The sequence below is a fragment of the Marmota monax genome, unplaced genomic scaffold (assembly GCF_021218885.2).
Source record: "Marmota monax isolate L192 unplaced genomic scaffold, Marmota_monax_Labrador192_F-V1.1 WCK01_AAM20220418_F8-fsc00110, whole genome shotgun sequence".
NCBI lineage: Eukaryota > Metazoa > Chordata > Mammalia > Rodentia > Sciuridae > Marmota > Marmota monax.
This window is the reverse complement of record NW_026694633.1, coordinates 2343454-2368209: the sequence shown is the minus strand read 5'-3', so window position 1 is coordinate 2368209 and position 24756 is coordinate 2343454. Positions and strand designations below refer to the sequence as shown.

Sequence of the window (24756 nt, the reverse complement as noted above, 5' to 3'; positions counted from 1 at the left end):
ATGAGACTGTTACAGAATTTCAGTTTGGGTTTGCATGTCTGCCCCTGGTTGGGAAGATCTCATAGTCACACAGAATATTCATGTTCCGACACTTAAAATGGCTCTGGCTATACCTTTTTCACACTGGCTGCCATGAAAACCTGCTGGACAAATGCACTGTCCACTTCTTATATCACAGCTGCCTCCATTTTTGCAGTCACAGATGTGAGCACAATTCAAGCCATAAAAACCAGGTGGGCATGCTGGAAAACAGAAATGTCAAAATGCTATTTTAACTCTTAAAAATAAATAAAGGAAAAATTAAAGAATATGCTCCAGGTCATTTGTTTCTAAAGACCAAATAAGGAGAAGGAAAAAGAAAATTTGAAAATAAGAAAAAGCTATATGGAGAAGTACATTGACAATAGTTTACTCATGTGAATAAGTGAACATACAGATGCCATTCTCTGAAACTAGTTTAGAAACATCCATAAGATAATTTGAAATATCTTCATGTATGTGGAATTTAGTTGCTCTGATGTGCCATAGTTGGCAAAAACATCACTAAACCCTGTCAAACTATAAACACCTAAAAGAACAGTCTTCAAACTTCAGATTAAAGATAAATTTAATGATAATAATTTTGAATTGTTTTTTCATAAGACAGTGTCTGTGGAAGATGATTCATATAGTGTTTTTAAGAGAGAGAGAGAAGAGAGAGAGAGAATTTTGTAATATTTATTTTTCAGTTTTCGGTGGAAACAAAATTTTTATTTTATTTTTATGTGGTGCTGAGGATCCAACCCAGTGCCCTGCGCATGCCAGGCGAGCGTGTTACTGCTTGACCCACATCCCCAGCCCCCCATATAGTTTTTGATATTTAAAATCCTGGGAATGGACAACAGAGGGGGTATGAAGCACAGTGGGAATGGGAATAAAGGAGAGAGAAAGAGGATAAAAAACAAGAAATATGGTGCACATCTTACATGGAAGTTGGAAATTTTGGGAGGAGGGGTACTGGGGATTGAACTCAGGGGTACTCAACCACTGAGCCTCATCCCAAGTCCTATTTTGTATTTTATTTAGAAACAGGGCCTCACTGAATTGCTTATTGCCTTGCATTTGCTTTGAACTCTAGATCTTCCTGCCCTAGCCTCCTGAGCTGCTGGGATTACAGGTGTGTACCATCTTGCCTGGCCAGAAGTTGGAATTTATAGTCAATGAAATTTAATCATTGAAAATTTTCCTTACATCACCTATTAAATACAATACACAACGGCCTTCTGGTAAGTCCAGCATGTTCTATTTTTCCTCCAGAGTTGAAGATCACTACTTTTGTAAGTTACTTTTTGTAACCATTAGGAGTAATGGTTCACCTTTAGAAACCTTGTATCCAAGCAAATGTGTTTCTTTATAAGCTAAATTGTTATCTGCCTAAGGAGATGGTCCTCCTGAGGAAGTGTGCCAGAACTAAGCCTGACTAGGACAAAGTATTTCCATTTCTTATCTCCAGGTTTCCCTAGAGATGTGTCTGCTGTCCACCTATGAAACAAAGTTTACTCACCCTTTAATTTCCATTATTTCCCCTTGTCTTTCTTTGTTTCCTTCTTTCCTACTTTCCTTCCATCCATCCATCATCCTTCCTTTCTACTTTTTATCTCTCTCTGTCTCCCCTGGTTCCCTACCCCGTTTGGGGCACACAGAGCTGAGTTTGCCCATGTTGATGGAGTGGACCCTTCTCATGTCTGCATAGAGTTACTCAGGACAGATATATCATTAGGAAAGACAATAATTAAGGAGTAGAAAAAGGAGGCAAACACAAAAGGAAATAACAAGAGAAATATATATATATATATATATATATATATATATATATATATATATATTCCTCCATTTACTGATCTTAAAAACAAACAATAAGTGGAAATCTAGTTCAGATTTTTCTGCTTTTCATTCTTATGAAATTAATTTTGATTGAGACTGCATACAAAAATCAGATTTTTTCTATATTTAATTATGTATAAAACTAGGATCATAAAGGTAGCCTTGCTTGACCTTTTCATTCCCTTAAATAATACTATTCTTCCATGTTTCCTGGTTTGGAAGTTTAGAACCATCTTTGAATTTTTCATTTTCCTATATCCATGACCACCTCAATCACTAAGGCAGTCAATAGTTTTCTCAAAATGTTCATTCATTTCCATTTCATTCCAGTCCAGATTTTTAAAACCCTGGATTATCATTCAAGTTTCCCAAGTGTCCTCCACTGATGAGTCCTTTTCCTAATAATCAATAATGTCCCCACATTCAGAGTTATTTCATCAGAGTGATATTTTTTATTTAATCAAAACCTTCTCTGATATCCCACTGCATGTAGGATAAAATCGATGGGTTTCAAATAAATATTTTTCTTTTTTTATCTTTTATTCCAATTTCAAAAACAAAACAAAGAAAGAAACAAACACCATAAGACATTTTTCCCATAGTCCCTGATCCAAAAAAACAAAACAAACAAAAAAAACCAAACTTAGAACCATTGCCAGAGTTCTAAATTCTCAAAGGCTTGGTAATATCTGTTCCTATGAAATACATTTGTCAGGATGAAACAAAAAGGAACATAGTTAATATAATTTCAGAGACTTTAGAAAATGTTTTTCATTCTAAATAACTAACATTCACTGAGATTTTGCCAAAGTTCTCAGTGCTAAATGTTTTCAAGGTATCTTCTTACTTGGTCCTCATGACAACCTTAAAAGGCAGCTGGCTATTATTAGCTCCACTCTATAGATGGTGACAGTGGGAGAGGTGGACCACACATGACTAATTCTAGAGCCTAAACTCTCATATCTTAATCTCTTAACTGTCTTTCCAATAGAACTCTCTGATGCCAAAGACAAATTACTCTATATTACTTGCATTCCTAATTTTAGCTGAAAATATAAATTAAGAGACAGTATAAATCAACATGTTCAAAGAGAACTTGAAGGCAGATATTTCAGAGTCAAGTCTAGATTAACATGTCAGAAATAAGTAGCTTCCTCATCTGTTATTGCTTTTGGGCAGCTATCAGAAGAACAATTTTGTTCTGAAGGACTTGTGGTGGCTCTCAGGGCATATTATCTGCCAGTGTCTACTCCAAATAATCATGGGTGCATAGAACAATTTCTTGCAGAGAAGAACCAAAAAGAACTAAAACGACCAATTTTTTTTCAACATGGCAGTTGTCAACGTCTGGAGATTAAATGTTAACTGTGAAATTAGCTCTAATTGCAAGAATATACACTAAAAGCTTTCTAGTTTGATATAATGTGAATATATTATTTCTATGATTTGAACTTATTTTGAAAGCATAGAAAAGTTACAAATACCATAGTATGACCATTAATTTCTCTGCTTACCATGCTCACAGCTTTGTCCATAATAACCTTGGAGGCATTCACAGCTTCCAGAAAATCTGTTGCAAATTCCATAGTTCTGACATGTGCAATTAAAATGGCAGTTTGGGCCATAATAACCAGGAGAACATTCTGAGAAAGAAACCATGAAGCCATTATTTTTAGTTAACAGACAACTGAATTTAAAAATGAGTTCAAAGGCTGGAAAAAAATGAAAGCACATGAACCATTGGCTAGCTCAACAAATTAAAATAAAGCATGCACATGTACAGAATATTTTTTAAAGGATGGAGGAAATAACCATCAAAAAAGATAAATTTCAAAATTATAACCAAATAGATTTTTTAAATGAAATAGAAAATCTTACAGAAAATGACTTACCAAAATTGTCCTAATTTGAGGCAGAAACCTAGATAAGTCAATTACAATGAAAAAAAAAATATAAAATTGCTCCCATATTAAAAAGGGAAAGCATCAGTACTGGTTTACAGGGAAATTCTATAAATATTTACCAATGAGTTCATCACCTTGCCACTTTAACTATTCCAGTGCATTTAAAGGAAGGAACATTTCAAATATATTTTATTGAGTGATTATAATATCAATTCCAATACTGAACAAAATTGCATAAATAACTTCTGCTCAATTTCTCTTATAAATAACAATACAGATTTGGTTTTAAAGGTATACAGATTCCAAAGGCACAATATGAAATAATGCATTATAACCAAATATTTATTCCTAACATATAAGGTCATTCAAAATTTAAAAATTCATAATATATCATATTTATCAGCCTAAAAGGAAAACTCATATTATTAATTTCATATGTGAAGAAAAGAAAGCTGTAATACATTGAAACAATAAAATATTGAATAAGTTATAAAATTAATTAGTCACATTTTAATATGAATATTATAATATGGCATCATACTGAATAGGGAGCAAAATATCTGAACTAATGGAAAGATATACCATGTCTGTTCTTATAGGATGAGTTTATATAAGAATCTTAACTCTTCCCGAGAGAAAGTAGACAAAGGGACAATAAAACATCTGATTATTTTTTGTTTTGTTTTTCATTTAGATATTTGATTATAAATTTCACTTGGAAGAACAAATGAACAAGAATAGGAAGAAAATTTCTGGATAAGAAGAGCAATTGGAAGGATAGAACTTTCATATTAAACATATCTAATAAAGCCTCCATAGATTAGTGTTGCATTTGTACAAAGAGAGGCCAGTAGAATCTTAAATTTAGAAGGGCTATTGGGTTCTATTCAGCTCCATACTCTCTCACTTTAGGTGGGAAAAGTAGTCCACAGAGAGGCTACCCAAAGACAGCCTGCATGATATTAGCAGAGTGGTGGTTAGCATATATATATTTATCCACTCAAGTTGCAAGGTGTTCTTTTCTATATATCATGCTGTCAAATTTCATGACCATTAAATTAGAAGTGATGGATGGTGTATAATCACATTCATTGTGACCTAAAGAGCCATACACTCACAGTTGAAAACATCTAGATAAAAATTAACTGTAAATAAATAAATATACATGCAGACACACACACACACGTATATTGTTTAAACTTAGGGCCCCCTAAGTTTAGGCCTCCAGCACACTGTCTCACAACAAGAACCATTGTTCTGTATTCTGCCAAAATACAAATTTTCTTCTATAATAGTTGGTTCTAACTGTAGTTAGTAGCTGCTTTCCAGTGATGAACAAAATAATAAATTGTGGTTCAAGAAGAAAGTAACCATTAATATTTATCTTTTTCCATTTAAAAAAATATTTATTTTTTAGTTGTAGTTGGACACAATACCTTTATTTTATACATTCACATTTTTTTTTTTAAATGTGGTGCTGTTGAACCCAGGGTCTCGAAAATGCAAAGCGAGAGCTCTACCACTGAGCCACAACCCCAGCCCAATCTTTTTCCATTTTTATTAATTAAAACTTTTATATATTGTATAATATACATATGATAGACAATGTATCAAGAAGTACAAGAATGTCATTGATAAATCAAAATATTTATACTAAATGCATATATAACAATACAGGATTACATTTTTCCTGATGAAGTCAAGTTTGGAGACTTCTGGCAGGTCACTATCACTTCCTAGCACTGGGTCTACTACTAATGTGAACTGGTTTTTTTCAGGCCACACATCCTCCACCCTGCCTGCCTGCCTCAAGGCCTCAGTGATGACTGAGGTTCTCCAGTTCTGTGCCTAGACATTGAAGGTTAGGAGGATGAGTTTATATACACAATGGTTTTGAGCTTAAGAACTGGCTGAAGAGAGAATGAAATTTTGGTCTCAGAGGAGCTCTTGCACATTAATAATATTTCGATTACTTAAGAGGTTTAAGAGTTTTCATGTGATATTCCAGTAACAAGATAACAATCAATATTTACATACCTATTTTTATTGGAAATGCTTAAAAAACTTGCATGCACTTAATTGAAAAACAGTTTCTTCACTGGCCTCTATTATAACCAGTGATGATACACGCTAAAGGGTGTGTGTGTGTGTGTGTGTGTATATACACACACACACACACACACATATATATATATATATATGGAAACAGAAGGTACTATAACAACTTGCCTTTTTCACAATAATTTCCTGTCCACCCAAGACCACAGGTACAGCTTCCGTCCACGATATTACAAAGTCCACCATTTTTACAGTTACAGTTTAATTCACAATTTGTGCCATATCTTGTCTGGGGACATCCTGCAGGAAAAAAAGTTTTTAAAATGTCAAACTGAATGAAAGTGTCATATGAGTAAACATCTTTCTTTACTCCAGATAAAGTAGCCATATCTGGACAGCAAAAGCATAACACCATTAAAGAATCCCCCAGATCTATCTGTATGCTCACAAGCACATCATTGTTATTCATTCACTTTTCATTCACCCCATAAATATTTACTGAGCTTGTACTATGTGCCTGGCACACTGTGAACTGCAGGTATCCTAATGAATAATCAGCAATAATTCCCAATTAGAGGAGGGAGTATTTTATATAGTTAGTCTCATAATTGTTGAAGAAGAAAGATGAGCAGTTTGCTCCTTAACATTTGTGTACTGAAATCAAAAGAGCATTTCACCAGAGAGCAGTGAAGAACACAAACTAAAATGCACTGCCAAGGGAAGTTAAGACAAAGGTAAGTGACAAGGACCAGACATAAGGAAAACTGAGACTCTCCTTCATGTGCAGGAGAAGCACCTGAACGACGGGAAGTGCTACCAATGGGAGAGTAGAGCCCCCTAGCCTGAGAATAATGTTCACATTTAGTTGATTTTGTCATGAGGAATATGGGCCCAATATTGCCAGCTAATAGGATTTTTTTTCAGGAAAACTGAAAATCCATATTTTATATGAAATTATCCAAACTTTGAAAGTTGGCAACTAATTAAAATAGTTTTACAGCACGGTGGAAGTCAAACTATGCCAGCCAATTCAAACACATTTGTGGCCAGATTTGGCCAAGAGCCTGCCATTTATGACCTCCAGTTTATAGTATTTTTACATAATGATATTTTCCACATGAATTATCTCATTTAATGCTCACAAATATCCCTGTGATGTGGGTAACAGTATTCTTATTTTACTCTTGGGAAAATCGAAACTCAGAGACAGCCAGTAAGATTAAGAATCAAGACTCAAATTTAGAACATCTGACTTCTAATCAACTATTCTTTCAATTCCAGCTAGCAGGAGAGACATTAGAGATTTCTTTATTTTTTTAATTCCAGCTAGCAGGAAAAACATTAGACAGGTTTTTTTTTTTTTTTTAAACTTGCCCAGAGGCATTGGTTAATACAAAGCAGAGCAGGTATTTGAATTCAATATGCATGACACTTTTCTTTATTTGACTGAATAGCTGCACTTAACTTTAGAACCAAATGAAAGAAGGGTTTTGATTTTGTTAGGTAACAGTTATAGTTGTATGATGAATGGTTGAATCTCCATTGCAATTGTAATAGGCTACCTTAAGTTCACCACCTTTAAGTTAACTTCCCTAAGTTAACGTTTGCCTTTAAGGCAAATTAAACCTTGAAATGCTTTGGTGGAACCCAGGGAACTGTGAAAATATAGAACTCCTACTACCACTACCTCTAACCCGTGCTATCCCAAGATAAAAGTGAAGACTTAGAAATGTTTCTGCAGGCCTAAGTCTCAGGACAATATTTAGACAGAATTGTGAATAGAACATGGCTCTTGTAGAGTTAAGGTGATTGCACAATTCTTTCAAACAGTACATAATAATATATATTATGGGATAAAGCATTCTATCCCTATTCCAGTCTCCCTGATTCTCTTCTTAAATACCACCACCAGGTTTTCTCCATAGCATAGTTTCTCTTCTTTTAATGAGACTTACCCTGTCCACTCTATTGAAATCATTGGTCCACCCCATGCTCTCTGGCCCCAGTCAGTCTCCATTTGTAATCTTACCACATATTTTATGCCCTCTAGAATACATGTAATTCACTTCCTAATTATGTTTATTGTTTATTATCTTCCTTACCCTTTAGGAAGCAATTTGCAAGAATATTGTCTATTTTACACATATTGTTCTGTATGCTTAAACAGGCATTGACTTCAATAAAAATTTGTCAAATTAAGTGGAGGATGACTGAATAGGTTCAGAAGTATTCCACATTAATGAAGTATTTGTAGGTGTATCTATCTTCCTCTTTAACCTTTTTTTTTAGCAAAAGGTCAATAGAGATGAATAATAACATAAATTTTGCTTTATTTGATAAATAAAATTCCCCCAAGATTTTTCCTAATTAGCATAGGACTGACCAGTTTTTAAAAAAATAGATAAATAAAATAGGTGCATTGGAATTTATTCCATCACACAGAATTTATATTCCTCACTCCACTATTGATGGACAAGTAGATTATTTAAAATAATTTTAGTATAAACAATGCCATAATGAATATATTATGTGTTTATTCAAATATAACATTATATTGGTAGAGTAAATTACCGGAAGGTTCTTTGGATAAAACAGTATTTGCATTTTAAATCGTCGTTAACTTTATCAAATTTCTCTACAAAGAGATAAATACTAAGAAGTATTATCAATGTGGCTCTATTTCAATGTTTAGTTAATGTAGCATACTATGAAAATCTGATGGGGAAGACAATGGGATGTAAATAGAACTTAAGTTTGAATTTCTCACATTAAGAAAGAGGCTTTTGATAAGCTCTATTGAGCGTGTGGATCCTTTTTTATCTACATATAATGACACTTCTTTATTAAGAAAGTTAGTCCTTTGTTGGTCTTTATTCTTTCAGAGTTTGTTTATCTTTTGATTTTGTGTGTGTGTGTGTGTGTGTGGTGGGGATATTTTATACTTTGAAGACATTTTTGGTTTCCCTTAAACCCAAAAGACAATGTTATTTCTTTTTCTTTCATGGTTTCAGATTTTTTTTCTCAGCTTTATATATGGTCTCATAATTTCTTTTTAAAGTCCTATGTTAATTCTTGTACCCTCATGGTTTTTGTCAGTTATCTTTAAGTACTTTATATAACCGGAAGTAATGTGGAGAACAAAGTTATATAAGATTTCCAACTTTACTTTTATCTAGATTGGTGGTCAATGGTCTTAATGTAACTTCTTACCTAAGTCATATTTTCCCTATTTTTACTTCAGTAATTTCTCATTTTCATTTTATTTTATTGTTTTATTGTTCTTTATTTTCATCACTTCTTATATACTAAAGTATTCTAGAAGATAAATTTTCCTCTAATTACTGAATTAGCTTTACCCCAAGGGTTCTAGATTTCATGATTGTTGTTTTTAAATTTCTGGAATACCAATTTTATTTGCTTCTTTTTAAAAAATCTACTAGGTATTTAAGAAGGTTATTTTTAAATGATGTGGTACAGTTTTTTTTCCTGGAAATAGCATAAGTTTTGTTATTACTGGAATATGTTCTATGGACACTTGAAATAAAATATGTATTCTCTTATTATTGGATGGAGCTGTCCATACATGTTGATTAGATCATTTTGATTGCATTTTTCTATAGCCTTGCTGAATTTCTGTTCTATCAATTATTGACAAAGGGGTGTTGAAATCTCCAACTATAATAATGAATTTGTCTGTTTTTCCCTTTAGAAGTATCAAACTTTTCTTCGTATATTTGGCGGCTGTGATATTTGAAGCAGACACATTTAGGAGTTCAGTGTCTTCTTAAGGAATGAATTCATCCTTATAAAATGGCCCTCTGTCACTGGTAATTTTTCTCTGCTCTGAAGTCTACTTCATCACATGGTATATTGTTTTCCATTCTTTTTCCAACTAATCTATATGTATGTTATATTCTCTCTCCTTATATTTATGCATATATAGGTAGACTGAAAGGTAACATTGTATGTTTTTATTGTGTGGAATATGACATTTTGAAGTACATACACATTGCAGAATGGTTAAGAAATCTATCATCTCACATAGATTTTTTGGTAATAGCATATAACATTCCCAGTTTACACTGCTCAAGAACTGCATTTGCTTATTCACTTTAGTTTCCTTGCTGTACAGTAATCTCCTGAGATTCATTCCTCCTCTCTACCTGTAATTATGTACCTGCAACAAATATCTCTCAGGGCTCCCTCCTTCCAGTTTCAGCTACCCAGCCTCTAACAATCAATATAATATAAAATTCATCAATATAAGATGAATTTTTCTGGATTCAGCTTAGGAGTTAGATTATGTGTTGTTTTTCTGTGCTTGGCTTACCGAATGTCCTCTGGGTTTATCCATGTTGTCACGAATGACAGAACATATTTTGATTGGTATATTTAGATGATTTTTTATATTCAATGTAATTGCTAACATTTTAAGTTTGTCATTTTGCTTTTTAGTTTGTTCCATGTTTTTCATTTTCCAACTTCTTTTTAATTACTTTAGCATTTTGAATGCAATCTGATTTATCTATAGCATTTTCCAGCTTATCTTTCCATATAGATTGTTCCTGATTCCTGTAGATGTTACAGTATACATGTGTGACTTGTCATGCTCCACTGTGACATTTTTACCAGTTTGAAAGAAGTGTAGAAACCTCAGATCCTTTATGTGCCTTTACCCTCCCCATTTATAATGCAATTATCTTAAAATTTTCTTCTAAATCCATTGAGAACTACATTTTTGCTTCCTTTGTCAAGCATATTTTAGAAAAGAGAAGGAAAATAAATTTCATGTATCTGTAATTTATTCTTAACTTTTTTTGCAGTCTAAATTTCCTAATATTCTTCCTCATTTCTTTCAGTTTCAAGATTTTCCTTTAGGTATTTCTTTAAGTTAAGTCTACTGGCAATAAACGTAATTTTCCTTCCTCTGAGGATATGTTTTTCTCCTTTATTCTTGGAGGATGCTTTCAGTGGATATAGGACTCTGGATTCAAAGTTTTTTGATTTTTGATTTTTTTCTCTCAGCACTTGGGAAATGCTGCATCTCTCCCCAAGGTTTTAATGAGAATTCTGCTGCCATTCGATGTGCGGAGTCCTCTTTAGCTGAGGTCTTATCTCTTTCACTGCTTTTCAGATATATTTTTTTTAAATTTTCAGAAGTTAAAATGTGTTTTTAAGATTTCTTTGAGTTTAACCTTTTTGGCAATCACTTATTTTCTTGACTTTGTAGACTTACCTTTTTTTGTTATATTTGAGACATTTTCAGTCATTTTTCCTTCAAATATATGTTTGGCCTTCTCCATTTCTCCTCTCTTCTAGAACTCACTTCTCTTCTTATGACATAAATGTTATATATTTTATTGTAGTCTCAAGGGCTTCTGTGATTCCATTATCTATTTGTTTATTTATTTGGGGGTTGTTTGTTATTTTTTTTTCACTCTCTTGTTCAGTTTGGTAATTTCTATGGTTATATCTTAAAGTTCACTAATTTGTGGTTGTGTCCTGTTCATTCTCCTGCTTAATCCATCTCTCGAGCTATTTAAATTTTTGTTATTGCATTTTCCAGTTACAAAATTTCTATTTGGTTCTTCTTCATGTTTCTTATTCTTTGCTGAGTCTTTTATATTTTTATTGGTTTTAATCATGTTTGTTGTTGCTCATTGAATCATATTATGATGACTGGTTTAAAATACTTGTTAGACAAGTCTAATCTTAGTCATTGAGGGCTGATATCTATTGTCTTTTATCAGTTAAGTGGACCTTGTCTGTTGTTGGTATGATGAATCATTTTTATTGAAACCTGGACATTTTGAATATTGTGAAATGAGACTACAGATCTCATTTAAGTCTTCCACTTTTTAAAGCCTCCTATGACATTGCACTGGCAGAGAGAGAGAGAGAGAGAGAGAGAGAGAGAGAGAGAGAGAGAGAGAGAGAGAAGATTCAGCAAATAGGAGTTAAAGTCAAAGTTTCCTAGTTGGCTTTCAAGTGGGAAATCTGCTTCTTTCCTCCTAGGCCAGTTCAGAATCTTCACTAGGTCTCTGTAGACACCAACTCCCTGAGACGGGCAGAGGTGCTTCCATGTGGCTCTCTAGTGGACCTGCTCTGATACTGCATGGGATGGGCTCTTTGCTGCTTGGTGGTGATGGAAGTCCTACCCCTCCATTAGATCTCCCAGAGGGAAAGGCTGGTGACTCCTTACTGCCTGGTTCGGTGCAGGTTCTCATTCCCTATACTCCACACTGACAGCAAGGATGGGGGACTCATTACTACCTGGGCAGGCTATAAGTCCCAACTCAATTCCACTACCCCAGTGCAGGAGAAGGGTCACTTTTCACATCCAGATAGGCTCAGGAAAGTGCACTCTTCATTCAGCCTTTACTGATAGAATCATAATTAGGGAAGCCGTTTTATTCTGTAGTGTTTGCAGAAGAAGACCAGTTATTGTCCAAAAGTTTTCTGTCTTGCTGAACTGCCCCTATTCCTAGTCCTTCAACTGGACAAATTATCTCTCTGAGTTGTAGGCTTCTCTGACACTCATTCCAGGATACAAAAGACAAAAAGAAAGGCCAGAAATCTTGCCATCATGTTGTTCTTTAGGTATATGAGGTCGCTAGCCAGTCTGCCTCTTTTTTTCCACATTATGGTGATTTTCATGTTTGTTTTGTACATATGGTCTAGAATTTTAACTGTGTTCAGAGGGAAAACAGGGAAAAGTATGTGTATTCTATTATTATCTAAGTGAAAGTCTTATATAATTTTATATAATCTGGAGGATTTTCTTTAGACTGTGCATATAATATTATGTAATATAGTGAATTTCTTATTTATTACACCTTGACTACACAGTATGAATTGCAAGGGGATTAATATGGTTCTGTTTTCACCTAATTTTTCTCATTTCTCTCCTCGATCTGATTTGAGTTGGCTATATTTTTGTTCTTAAATTCTCAATTACAGCATTCTAAATTCTAGAATTTATACATATAAACATACTTATTGAAGTAACATCTGATACATACTGGTCCTCCCCTACTTGAAAACCTTGAGTGAAGAAAAAAGATCCTTGTACTCCTTCACCTTCTCTGTTTTTCCTGTTTATAAAAGCTTGTTAAAGTTATGTTAAAATTCTGCACTGTTAGAATTTATAATACTTACCTTCTGTCACTTAGTCATATTCCAACCGTTGTTTTAAACTTGGCCCTAATTAAAATGCAGTCTTTTAACTACAGAGATTTTCCATTTATTATTTCATTGCTCAAATTTACCTTTCAATTGTTTTCACAAAAATATTTTAAGGCTGTTAGATTTCCAACAACTTTTTATTTTTTTTAAAGTTGTTTATTTGCCACCATGTTATATTTGAGTAACGATTTTAACTGTGAATAAAATACTTGATTTACATTTTTTCCAAGAACTGAATAGGCATTGATTAATCACATGCTAGCAATGAATACTGCTGTGAGTTATAAAGCCAGGCTGATTTTACCCATTTTTAAGTGATCTTATATGTTCCTTTATATCCTCAACAGAGTTGCCCCTGGCCTGCCACCAATCATAACTATTATTTCCCAGAAATATAATAATAGGTAGCATCAGATCTTTTATTTCAGAGAAAAAAAATCTTGAAAATTATATTTGAAGGTTTACCTCTTCCACTTATCATCTCTGTTCTTTTCCAGTCTATTACTTCACTTTCCTTATTTTCAGCATACTCTCCGGGTTCCTAGTTGTATCATCAGCAGATTCTGTCCTCCTGTTACCTGCTTCTAATGTGGCCTTCATTTGTATCATGTGAGGTTTAAAATTAATTTTACTTCTTCTCTGAGCTCTGCCAGCTTACTTTTTCATTTCCTTTTGTTGTCTTTTCATTTATTCCATGGACCCTTGTATCTCTGTACTGCACTCACATTTTTATGGAGAACTCTTTTTCATTATGTCCTTTGAATTCTTGGAAGTGATTCTGGGTAATACCTTCATGAGTTCCATAGCAAAATCTTTCTGATCTAGTTTCATCAGCTTTTCGTTTTTCCATCCCTTTTCTCCTTTGTCCTTCTTACAAAATTTGCACTAAAAAATGCAAGCAAAACTTTGAATGGTTTCATCTTTTTTGTTTCTAAAATGAGGGGAATGTTTTATTCACCAGCTTCATGTTTTTAATGCACCAGTTTTAAAAGTGTGGCTCCCGGGCTAGGAAACTGACTTCAGCCATTTGGTTAGAATAAAGCTCCGTATAATAGAAGTTACAGAATTTGTGTGTGTGTGTATGTGTGTGTGTGTGTGTGTGTACACATACATGTGTAGATGTATATGTGTATGTATGTATGCATGTGTATATGTTTGTGTATATGTGTATGCTTGTGCAAGTGTGTATCTGAGGATGCATGTGGGTTTGTGTATGTGTATGTGTGTAGGCATGGGTATGTATACGTACAGTTAGCCTTCCTTTAGCTACAAGGCTGCTAGTCACCCACATGGCTGCTTATGTTCTTGTCATAATACAGTGTAGAAAACATGATATGTCTGTATATTTCCTGTGCTTTTCTCCCATTTTCCTTCACCCTATGCTATCTCCTGTGACACACCTATTCACCGAGTCCTTGTTTTTCAACGAGGGGTCATTAGTTCTGCCCACCTGTGTGTGCCCAGGAGAAATAGCCGCTTTGCTATCCCCACCTAAGATTGGAGGGGCCCAGTATCCTCTCTACCTGTACTCATTGAACTGAATTTGATACTTCTTCTATTGTTATGATTATTATGATAACAATCAACATTATAATTTATAACAAGAAAGTTTTGTAGTTTTCAACAAAAATCATGTTTTTCTTTGTGTCTCCTGTTTTTCTTACCCTCAGTTGGCTTCTGAGGGTTGAAGAGGATATGCACTTCTTCAGTTCCCATTATTTGACATCTCCAACACAAAATTTTTAGCAATTTTACAAAATTAGCCACAGTTACTTAAACATTCCCTCCAGTCAAGAAAATTCATAAATTATTCTTTGTTTCTGTTTTCTATTTTTTTAAACCTTATTTTGGACTGTTTCCTAAATAGTGCTACAGGAGTGTGAACCTTCATGTTATTAAAGCAGCATTTAGAGAAGAAAGTGTTGTAAACAATGCCCATGTAATTATATTCCTTGGCACCAAATCTGCTTTAATGGTTTGGCTTAGTGCTTGGATGGACAAGGTAACTCTGCAGTCATTGTTACCTTGCTGACACGTGACTCCCATTTGTCCAGGGGGACACTGGCACCCTCCAGTCACTGGGTCACACTGTCCTGCACCACAGGAACACCTTTGGACACAATCCTGACCATAGTGATCTTCAGGACAAGCTGCAGGAAAAAGCAAGACAAAATCGGACAAAACAAAACCACACTTTTCTTATAAATATCTTGCCAGTTGAGATTTTAAAAAAATGTTTAAATACATGGCCATTTCTCTTGTCAAATGGGATCTACTGTCTAGTTTTCAGTTTGGTTTGTAGTCTAAAAGTTTACTTTGAAAAAAACAGAAGGAGGAACTCTTCAAATGTCACTTACTTTAGTGCTATTTTAGTTGAAATTAGAAACAGAGAACCAAATATCTATTGTCAAAAACTTACATATGACTTTTAAAAATTTGGAATACCAGGCTAGGGATGTAGTTCAGTGGTAAAGCAATTGTCTAGCATGTATAGGGCTCTGGGTTCAATCCCCAATGCTGCAAAAAATAAAATAAACAAAACAAAATAATAAATAAGGAACACCAACTCTTCACAGCATGGATCCGGTCTCACTTTGCCATGTGGCACTGGCTTAGGGTGTGTGTATATGTATATATTTTTGCATTGCATATATATTATATTTGTAATAATCTTGACTATGTTTATTCTTAAAGTCCATTATGGAACCTTAGTTTACAATCCTAAACATCAGTAGAGGACCCATCATGTTTACATTCTCAAATACTGATTTATGTATTTGTACCTATTAATCTAATTAACTATTTATTTTGATTTATTCCAAAAATTCATTACAATCCTTACCAAAATGCAGTTAATACATAAGCAAAAATGACTATCTGTGAGAATCCAGGGAGGGGGAAAAATGGCAGCAACATAAACAGAAACCAACATCATCCATCCTTGACCTTGCATGAGAAGTGGGTTGAAAATTTGGCTCAAGTCTTCATAGTTAAGGCAAACGGAAGTGCTGATTATAGGAGATCACAGCTTTCTAAAGACAATGTGTTCCTAATGTTCAGGGAAACCACAGTTTTTGAAAATGCTTTGGCATGAGCCTATTTGTCCATTGATTCTCTGAAGAACAAACACAAAGGAGTCAGCCAGGACCTTCCTTGGGAGATGTTTATGGCTTTGACTCAAAACTGAGCTGGCAGTGGAGACCTCAGAGGCTGTATCCATTAAGTGTCCATTGTCCCCTACCTGGATTCAAGACTTTGTCTTATTTGTTTTTTGTCCTCAGCACAGCAGAAAGAAAAATCAAACAGAGAAGTTACCTTTATACAAAGCAGACAGAACAGCTACCTGCCAGGGAAATACAAACATTTTGGGTATCTTCAGCACAGAATGACTTAGTCCTCTGTCCATGCACAAACTCAGCTTCCAAACAGGATCATGGATAAAGGAGCTTCACAATCCCATCACATAAGTTGAGGTGTGCATGCATGATAAAGCAGCTTTTCTATTTTGAAGATAGTTTCCAATGGTACTTTTGCCCTTTCACTGTGAGGTATGTGATAACAGAACACAGCCCCAAAACATCATGCACAGCTCAATGAATGATCACAAAATGAACATCCTCATCAAAAGCTCCAGGCCCCCAAATCCATAAGGCCAGGACTGACCCCATTACGTGGGCTCCTTCTTGTTGCCTCCTCTATGTTCCAAAAAAGATCATCATGATACTGACTTCAAACACTAGGGTCTCCTTCTGACTCAGAGTCACAGGGGATAAGTACATCCAGAGTTATTTGGGTTAAGCAAAAAACTACCCAAATATTTAGAAAATGAAAGATCTGATAACAATAAAATGTATTTGCTGTGTGTGTGTTCAAACCTGTACCTTTTTAAACGTTCTTCACCTTTCTGTCCCTTAAACTTTATGTCAATAGTTTTTGTAATATGCAGCTAAGGTCTTTGGGTTTTGTGGTGCTATTTACTTTTTGGTGTTTACTTTTTGCTTACTTTGGAGCTAGCAAATTGCTAAGGATAAATGAAACGGTGGGACTTGGACAATGAGGTTGACATTGTGAATGCAGGAACTGCCAGTTTGCTCTGTTCTTGGCAAACAGATTTTCTAATCTTGACTTGGGGCCAGCATGGCTGGAGTGGGAGGGATTATGACCAAAAGGATCTCTTTTGTCACTTTCACCAACTTTAGCTCTCAACCAGTCTTTCGTGAGTATTCCTCAACCATGAATTTAAGTCAGCTTGTGTTTGCTGTTGCTGCAGTAAATTATTAAGTGAATTATAACATTTACTCTTCTAACTGCAGTCCTTAAAAACCTTAGCTTTAGCATATTTGGTACCTGTATCCAGCATGGAACCATCAGTATATCCATTCCATAATAGGTAAGAGTAACTTACTTTGGCTGCAGTCTGCTCCGATGAAGCCAGGAGAGCAGTTACAGGTGCCAATCATGGTATCACAGCTGCCGCCATTTAAGCACTTGCATGTCATTTGACAATATGGGCCATAAGTGCCTTTTGGGCACCCTGTTAAAGAAATCCAAAACCATATGTGGTGGTATAACTTAAAACAGTCAGTGTTCAAACTTGTACCCATAGACATGTGGTTAACTCAGCATTCCAATTATTGTTCTTTGGTATTTTCAATCATTTCAAGCTACTGGTTCAAGGATGTGAGGATATGAGAATATGTAGAGATAGATGGATATCAGTACCTGTTGCTGCTTAAGAAAACATTAGACTTAACTTGAGCTACCTTGGAAATCTACCTCTAAAGAAAGCTTAGAATGGGAGACTTTTCCTAAACAAGAGTATTTCTTTCCAACCTAGATAGATAAATTTATTATTTTGCTTAATGTTTAAATGTTATAGTTTGTCTTCTCTGGAATGATCTAGGCTTCTTTAATAAATGGAGGAATTCCTAAGATACCAAATAAAGAATGCTTTTAATTTTCTGTTGTTTTCAATTGTCTATTTTCATATCCATAGATGTATGCTCTACCAGCAGGATACCTATATAAGAGAAAATTAAGCATTCAAAGAATGTTTTTTTTTTCTTTTGAGATTCACATTTTTATAATCTCCATCCATGTCTTGTCTACAAACTCATAGTTCTTACCTGGAGTCTTAGATTTTGCTTATAGATTCAAAGAGTGGCTCGGTTTTCCTTCTCTTCTCCTTCTAGTTTAAAAAAATGAATTCTTCTAGAATGGAAGTGGGAAGCCCAATATCCCAACATTGTTCAGATCAAGGTTTGTTTCTCTGGCATAGCTGTTAAGTTTCTTTATTTCTCTTCTGTGAAAAATGATGGAATCACTCTGCATTCTCTCCTGTCATACTCTCTTTCCAAGGGATATCATTTCTCAAAGCTAACTGACCGTTTTTTTTTTTTTTTTTTTTTTTTTTTTGGTGTAGAGCATCCTTTAGTATTCCCAAGTAGTTCTTTATCACCAGCCCTTATAAAAACTTAATAGAGTGTAATACTCACTATAAAATTAATGATTTAAAAATGTGTCTTCTTCTCTTCTCCCATTCACTAAGACAAAAAATTCTTCTGGCACATCCAGCTGGGTTAGTACTGTGAATGTTTATAGTTTTTATCAAGTTACTAATGTAGTCAAATAAATGTATGATGCTGAAAAATAATATTCAGTGACTTGGTTTTAGAAAAAAAGACACACAAGCTGAAAATAGAGAGATGGAAGCCGGGAGTTGTGGTGTGTATTGCTGACATGTTGCTTCTAAAAAAAGAGGCTGAATTAACAACTGTTGATTAGTATGGAAAACTCTGGAGTCACATTACTGTGAAGTGAAAGATGGCATGAATTTCTGTGCAAGTAAAGAAAAGAGCAATCTTTATGAAATGAAACTGATGCTCTTATTTGAGGAAATGTTGAACTGAGGATATAATTCTGAGTAACAAAGAGTCAGTATCTCAGTTGAAAGGAATGAAGGGCTTATATATAAATATTTGATGAATTCAAACAGCTGATACATGTGATGGTCTCAATTTGAAGATAATTTTCACGTAAGTTGAAGTTCCTTGGGAAACATAATTTCCCTTTGGCATATACCCAACTGCACACTATCTTAATGGTGGCTTTACATTTGATAGCATCATCCCTAAGTATTCCTTTATCATACAAAAAAACAAAAAAACAAAAAAAAAAACCACCTCATTTCTGGACTTCGACTTAATTATCCTTTCAAAATTGGGACACTGGATTTGATGAAATTAGCCTACTAATGAGAATGCCATCTTTCAAAGATAGTGTATGTGCTAACCTCTTAGTCCCCCAACTCATTAAATTTATATCAATATATTTATATTTATAAAAGCAGTCTAAACTTTTTTCAAGAATAATTATTTTATTGATAATTCTACTTTCCCATTCAATTCTCTATTTTGTGAAAGTTGAATTTCTGGAATCATGCAAACAGGCTTTGCTCAAATGTTCACTGTATTTAACAAGGAAACACACCCAGGACATAATGATTTCATTTGGCTTTTCTGAGTAAAAGTCAGTCCTCCTCCCTCATCTCCTAATGTTCCATTTTGATCATTACTTGGCCTTTGCTTGATCTTTTACAATTATTTCTCCCTGGAAATCTTGTCTCCCTGGCAAAGGGTATTTAGTTATTTTCCATTACAAAGTGATTTTTTTTACCCCATCCTTGCACAATCCCCTTCTCTCGCTTCTTCATTCCAAGAAGGAGCTTGGATTCACATTTACAGTTCTAATTTGTTTAAATATTAAAGATTAAGTTGCTTAGCATGAATGGCAAGTCTCGCTGTTACTGTATGCTCTGTTGCTGTGAATGGAATTTGGTAGTTTCGTTAGAAACCTAGAACAAACAAGACTATTACCAAATCCTGAGACATAGCTCCCAAGTAAGTAAAAAGCATGCATCAGCTTTCCACAGCCTGTTTTCCTAGTATTTGACCAGGTAATTCACATTAGCCATTGTTACACAGTATTGCTTTATTATTAAAAAGAGATACTAACATGTGATATTGCTGAATATTTATTGCTATGAACAACAACATTACAGCCAAGCATCCATGAATGACTTGATTTCTTCCTCTTGGCCCTGGTAGGCTATTTTGTGGCCCATATTTCTCAAAGCATTCTATACCAAGTGTGAGGCTGTTCTGAATACTTTCAAAAGAACTGACTATGGTTATAGGGGACCCCTTAACTTTTCTTGGGAAGAGTAGATATAAACAGCATGTACAGCAAGTTGCAGAAATAAAAGGTTTTCAGGGTCTGTGCTACTTTAAGACCTCTCATGGGTCATAAAAAAACATAATAGGGTGAGTTTGCCTCTACTGGACAGTTACTGTGTTTTTCCTACCTGTTATCCACATGCTGGGACTGACCTGCCTATGTGAATTAAGAAGTGGTGAGATTCTTACTGCAAGTTTCCCTGCTTCCTCTGACCTCTGCCGAGAGAAAATTTTAATTCTCTACTCTGAACCTGAGAACATGAAAGCCCAGTTGTTCTTGGCTGCGGCAACTTTTGCTTAGGAGCCAGCTACACCTTCTATGGATATTTTCTTGAATCTTTTTTCATAGTCCTGTAATTATAGTGGATGTTGCCAAGGAACCCTCGCAGCCACACTCACCACGTGTTGCTTGGAACTCAGCCCATTCCACCAGGCAGGGGAGCGGTTCCCTGACCCAGCCAGCCTCCTGTCGCAAGGTGAAGCCACCCTCCTTTATCCTGGGCTAGCTCCCCTTCTGAATGAAAGCATAACCTGGGTGTATGCAAACTGATCTTATTTTTATGAAGAGAAAGATGATATCCTGGATATCACGAAGGAAAATTTCTCAAGATAGGCATCTTCCTTTTTTCTAGCAGAAGGGTGTTTGAAATTTGCCATAATAGAAAACTCATAGAGATTGATTAATTTTATATTTAAGTTCTTCAGCTTAAGTTTTAATAACTGTAATAGTTCTGGGCCTCCAACAAGATATTAATTGAAAACATTTTCGTGGGTGTTTAATTGTGTTTTTAGCCGGTAATGTTTACAGTTAGGAAAAATCAAGAAGTGACATTCAAAATATATATGTTCTATGGCTTGTAGAAAATTAAATAGCTTGATCATGAGTTTATGCTTAAGTGATATTTGGGGGGAAATAAATCCCCAAATCAGTTGGATTCTTGTAGAATTAGGAAAGGAGAGCCGAGGAATCTGCTATGGGAAGGACTAGGGAAGAAAGACAGTAGTCAGAGCCAAGTGGGGGTGGGGGGGTGGAATGAAACTGAGGCCAAATCATTCTATTCTTAAACCAATAAAAAGTACATTATAAATAATTACAAGCTTAAAAATTAAGTAGCTGCCTGAACATTTTTATATGCTCCTTGGGATATTTTTTTTTCTTGTACATTTCTCAGCAACCATTTTCAATGTTAAAATATCCTAACAAGTCAATATTAAGGTCTTGGTCTAGGGACTATTCTTTTTTATTACACAACAGGGAGCCAACTGGCATTTTGTCATCTAAGCAAGTTATCATTTACATACCAGAATAAGAATTTGATTCAATTGTTCCTAAGCAGGCCCTGGAACTAACTTACTATATGAATCACTTTAACTACATTGTCATTTACCACATGTTGATTTATAATAATAATAAGTTCATACTTTCTTTTCTTTATCTCCTTCTTTTCTTCTTGGATATTTGTGAAGAACTAGGGTATATTTTGAATAGAAAAGGCAAACAAAGGAATGATTTGCACAAGAAAATATAGGTTTTCAACTTCAAGGAAGAGATCCCATGGAATTTGGGATGAATTAACTTTTACCTTTTCATATTCTGAGTGGTGACCCACCCTATTGGTATCCCCTCAGTAAATTACAACTAAGCAGAGCCCACACTTACGGAGATGACAGTGGTTTCCATGGTAGCCAGGCAGACAGGTACATCTCCCTGTGACTGGGTGACACTCTTCATTCTCAGCTGAACACTGACATACCTGGTTACAGTCCTTCCCGTATGTGCCTGGTGGACAAACTAAGGGGAAGAGGAAATGTAAACCCAATGAATTAAATTTGTCTGTGTAAATATAGCTCTAAAAGTGAAAGCAGGGAAAAATTTATTAAATAAGACCATTGCCTACAGAAGTGTGCTGCCCTTCGGGATTTCGGTTTCATTAAATTTACTTGGGGATTACTTCACTGTTTGATTTTGTTTTGTTCAGTCAATTTGTGACCCACTGTCAAGGGCCAGCTGCAATTTTCTTGTCACTGAAAAAAATCATAGGGTGATGTCAGGTAAAATCAACTAAAATAATAGTATAATTCATGAGGGACCGAATATCTGGATAAAGATATTTTTTTCTGGTACAGCTGTTTTAAACTCTCAAGGTTGTTTCTCTCTGTACATTAGCATGTACTATATTTATGTCACTTGTCAGCCACTCTGCTCTGTTCTGCTGTTTCTTTTTTACAAACCAAACAGTAAAAGCTTTCCCTCCAACTTTTAAATAAAATAATGCCTTTTTTTGGAGAAAATAAAAAGGTTTTCTGGGTATATTTCATCTTATAAAATGGAGTCAAGTAGACATTTTGAGTTTCATGGTTGTTTCACAGGAACATTCAGATGGAAAAAGTGGACAAGTTAAGTTGGTCATGAGGTTCTGCATGTCTAAAATTGAATAATAATAATTTCTGGACCAACCTTTCTATTTACTACTGAAAGATCTGGCATCAGGAGTATAAGAAAGAATTAAACTGTTTTGAAAGACCTGTGCTGGAGAAATTTTCGGTTGTGTTATTCTCTCCCTCCACATTTTTGTTTGTGGTTACTATAAGTCCATACTGTACCTTGTTTTCTTAGCATCCACTTTTCTTAAGAATATGTCATCTTCCAGCTTTCTTTAAGTAACAATGATAGCAAGGATAGAATTTCTAACTATGGGCCAGTGGTTGCTTGCTCAGTACTAACATCAAAGACTGATAAAACTCAGGGTGAGTAACAACAACCACCAAACACACATGTATACACACAAAACACACACACACACACACACAAAAAAAAAAACCCAAAATATTCACTAGAGGATTTTTCCTTTGATTTTTGACTGGGAAATTCACAAATGTGAGACCAATAAATGGGATCTGATTCAGCATCTGAACAGCCATTTATGTGCTCTGCTGTTGGTCTGGACATTCTTTTATCTAGAAGCCAATGATTGTTCAAATATCTATCAAAGACACATTTCATCCTGAATTTTCCACATACAATGAGAAGTACATCTGTATTTCCTGTCTAAAAAGCTTATTTAACAGGTTGATAAGCGACTGAATAAGAACTACCAATGATGATGGTATCTAGGGGGTGACAGGAGTAGATCTAGGATGTCCTTGCTCCGTTCAGCTCCTATCAGGAAGCACATGAGGGAAGGAACTGCTTAATGGGAGGTTTCTAGCAGGAAATGCTGACCAACAATCAAAACTGTCAAAATGTGTGTCATTAGAGACTTCTGAAAGCTTTAGAACCCCAGAGCTGAAATTACCAAAAATTGTTCCCATCATTGGGAAGAACCATTTTGGTCACAGGGATTGCATGAGCAAAAGCTTCTTCTCCCCACAGCAAATAATCCCACAAAAGAGTCCTCCAAAAAGATTAGTTGCACTGAGAAATCCAAGTGGCTAGGCTGAGCACGATAGGGTTTGTGTAATAATTTGCAGTGTCCTGATCTTCATACCCATTCCCCATCTGGCATAGGGCTTTGAGGGAAGTGACATTTGGGCTGCTGTGCTATGAGAGAGCTATAAAAAAAAAAATGTACAGGTCTGAAAGTATCCAGTGAAGGAGGTGTGGTCCAAGGTCAGGTGACCCTATGCTACCATTGACCTTATCTCTGGATTTGAAGAAGTTAGTTAAACTCTAAGACTTTCAATTATGTTTTCCACATAATGAGATTAATGGAATCTATCTCACAGATTGTTATTAGTAACACAGAGGACACAGTAACATATAGAAACATATAACTCTTAGTGCCTAGGCAACATGTATTCCCTCTCTACTAAAACACATTTAAAATCAGAATCAACTGTCCAAAAAAGGTGCTCCATGTAGACAAACCACAGAATAACTCTGCATAATTATGCAGAAACTTTGTCTAGCATTTAAAGACCATCTTTCCATGTATCTGCTATTCAGAGAAAATTATTTCTTAAAAACAAACAATGAAATCACTAGATATGAAGTTTCTGTTACACATATAAATCAAACTTTTCCACATTCTCATTAATTTCTCACTTTTGGGGGGCTTTATGAAACCATTCACAACTGTTGGCTACTTTTCTATCTTTGGAGAACCCCAGAGACATTTTAAGCTTGGACTATTGAACTCTGGAGAAATCAAATTTTAGAAGATATAAATAATTTGCTCATGAAAAGTTGACCTCTCAGTGCTCTTACGGTCAGTTCTCCAGTGGATGTTTAAACCTCATTAAAGGAATTCACAATTTGTACTGCAAAGTAATAAAATGAAAATGGAAATAAAGAAATGAAAGCAAGAAAAAAAGCATTCTAAATGTTATGCAAAAAGAAGTTTTGAGAAATACTATAGCATTTCTTAGATTATACAGTCACTCGGAAATACATTATCAATTGTCACTTGGCTAAAAAATGTGACCAACTAAAGATTCAGGGGAAATCGAGTGAATGAATGCAAAGCCCGGTAGCCTCTGTTATTGGCAAGAGAAGGTCAAAAGGAACAAAA

The 24756-nt window shown here is 34.9% G+C and overlaps 1 protein-coding gene across 12 annotated transcripts in view; it reads right to left on the bottom strand.

Annotated features, from left to right (window-relative positions):
* Nucleotides 1–24756, bottom strand: part of LOC124078218 (multiple epidermal growth factor-like domains protein 6) — a 623764-nt gene that overhangs the window by 10212 nt on the left and 588796 nt on the right. For all 12 annotated transcript variants that reach the window (XM_058572254.1, XM_058572255.1, XM_058572251.1 and 9 more), the window contains 6 exons: nucleotides 21906–22037; nucleotides 17416–17544; nucleotides 15035–15160; nucleotides 5997–6125; nucleotides 3378–3506; nucleotides 114–242 (listed from right to left, as the gene is read on the bottom strand). In XM_058572254.1, the coding sequence (XP_058428237.1) occupies nucleotides 114–242; nucleotides 3378–3506; nucleotides 5997–6125; nucleotides 15035–15160; nucleotides 17416–17544; nucleotides 21906–22037 (774 nt within the window). The remainder of the gene's footprint in view (nucleotides 1–113; nucleotides 243–3377; nucleotides 3507–5996; nucleotides 6126–15034; nucleotides 15161–17415; nucleotides 17545–21905; nucleotides 22038–24756) is intronic.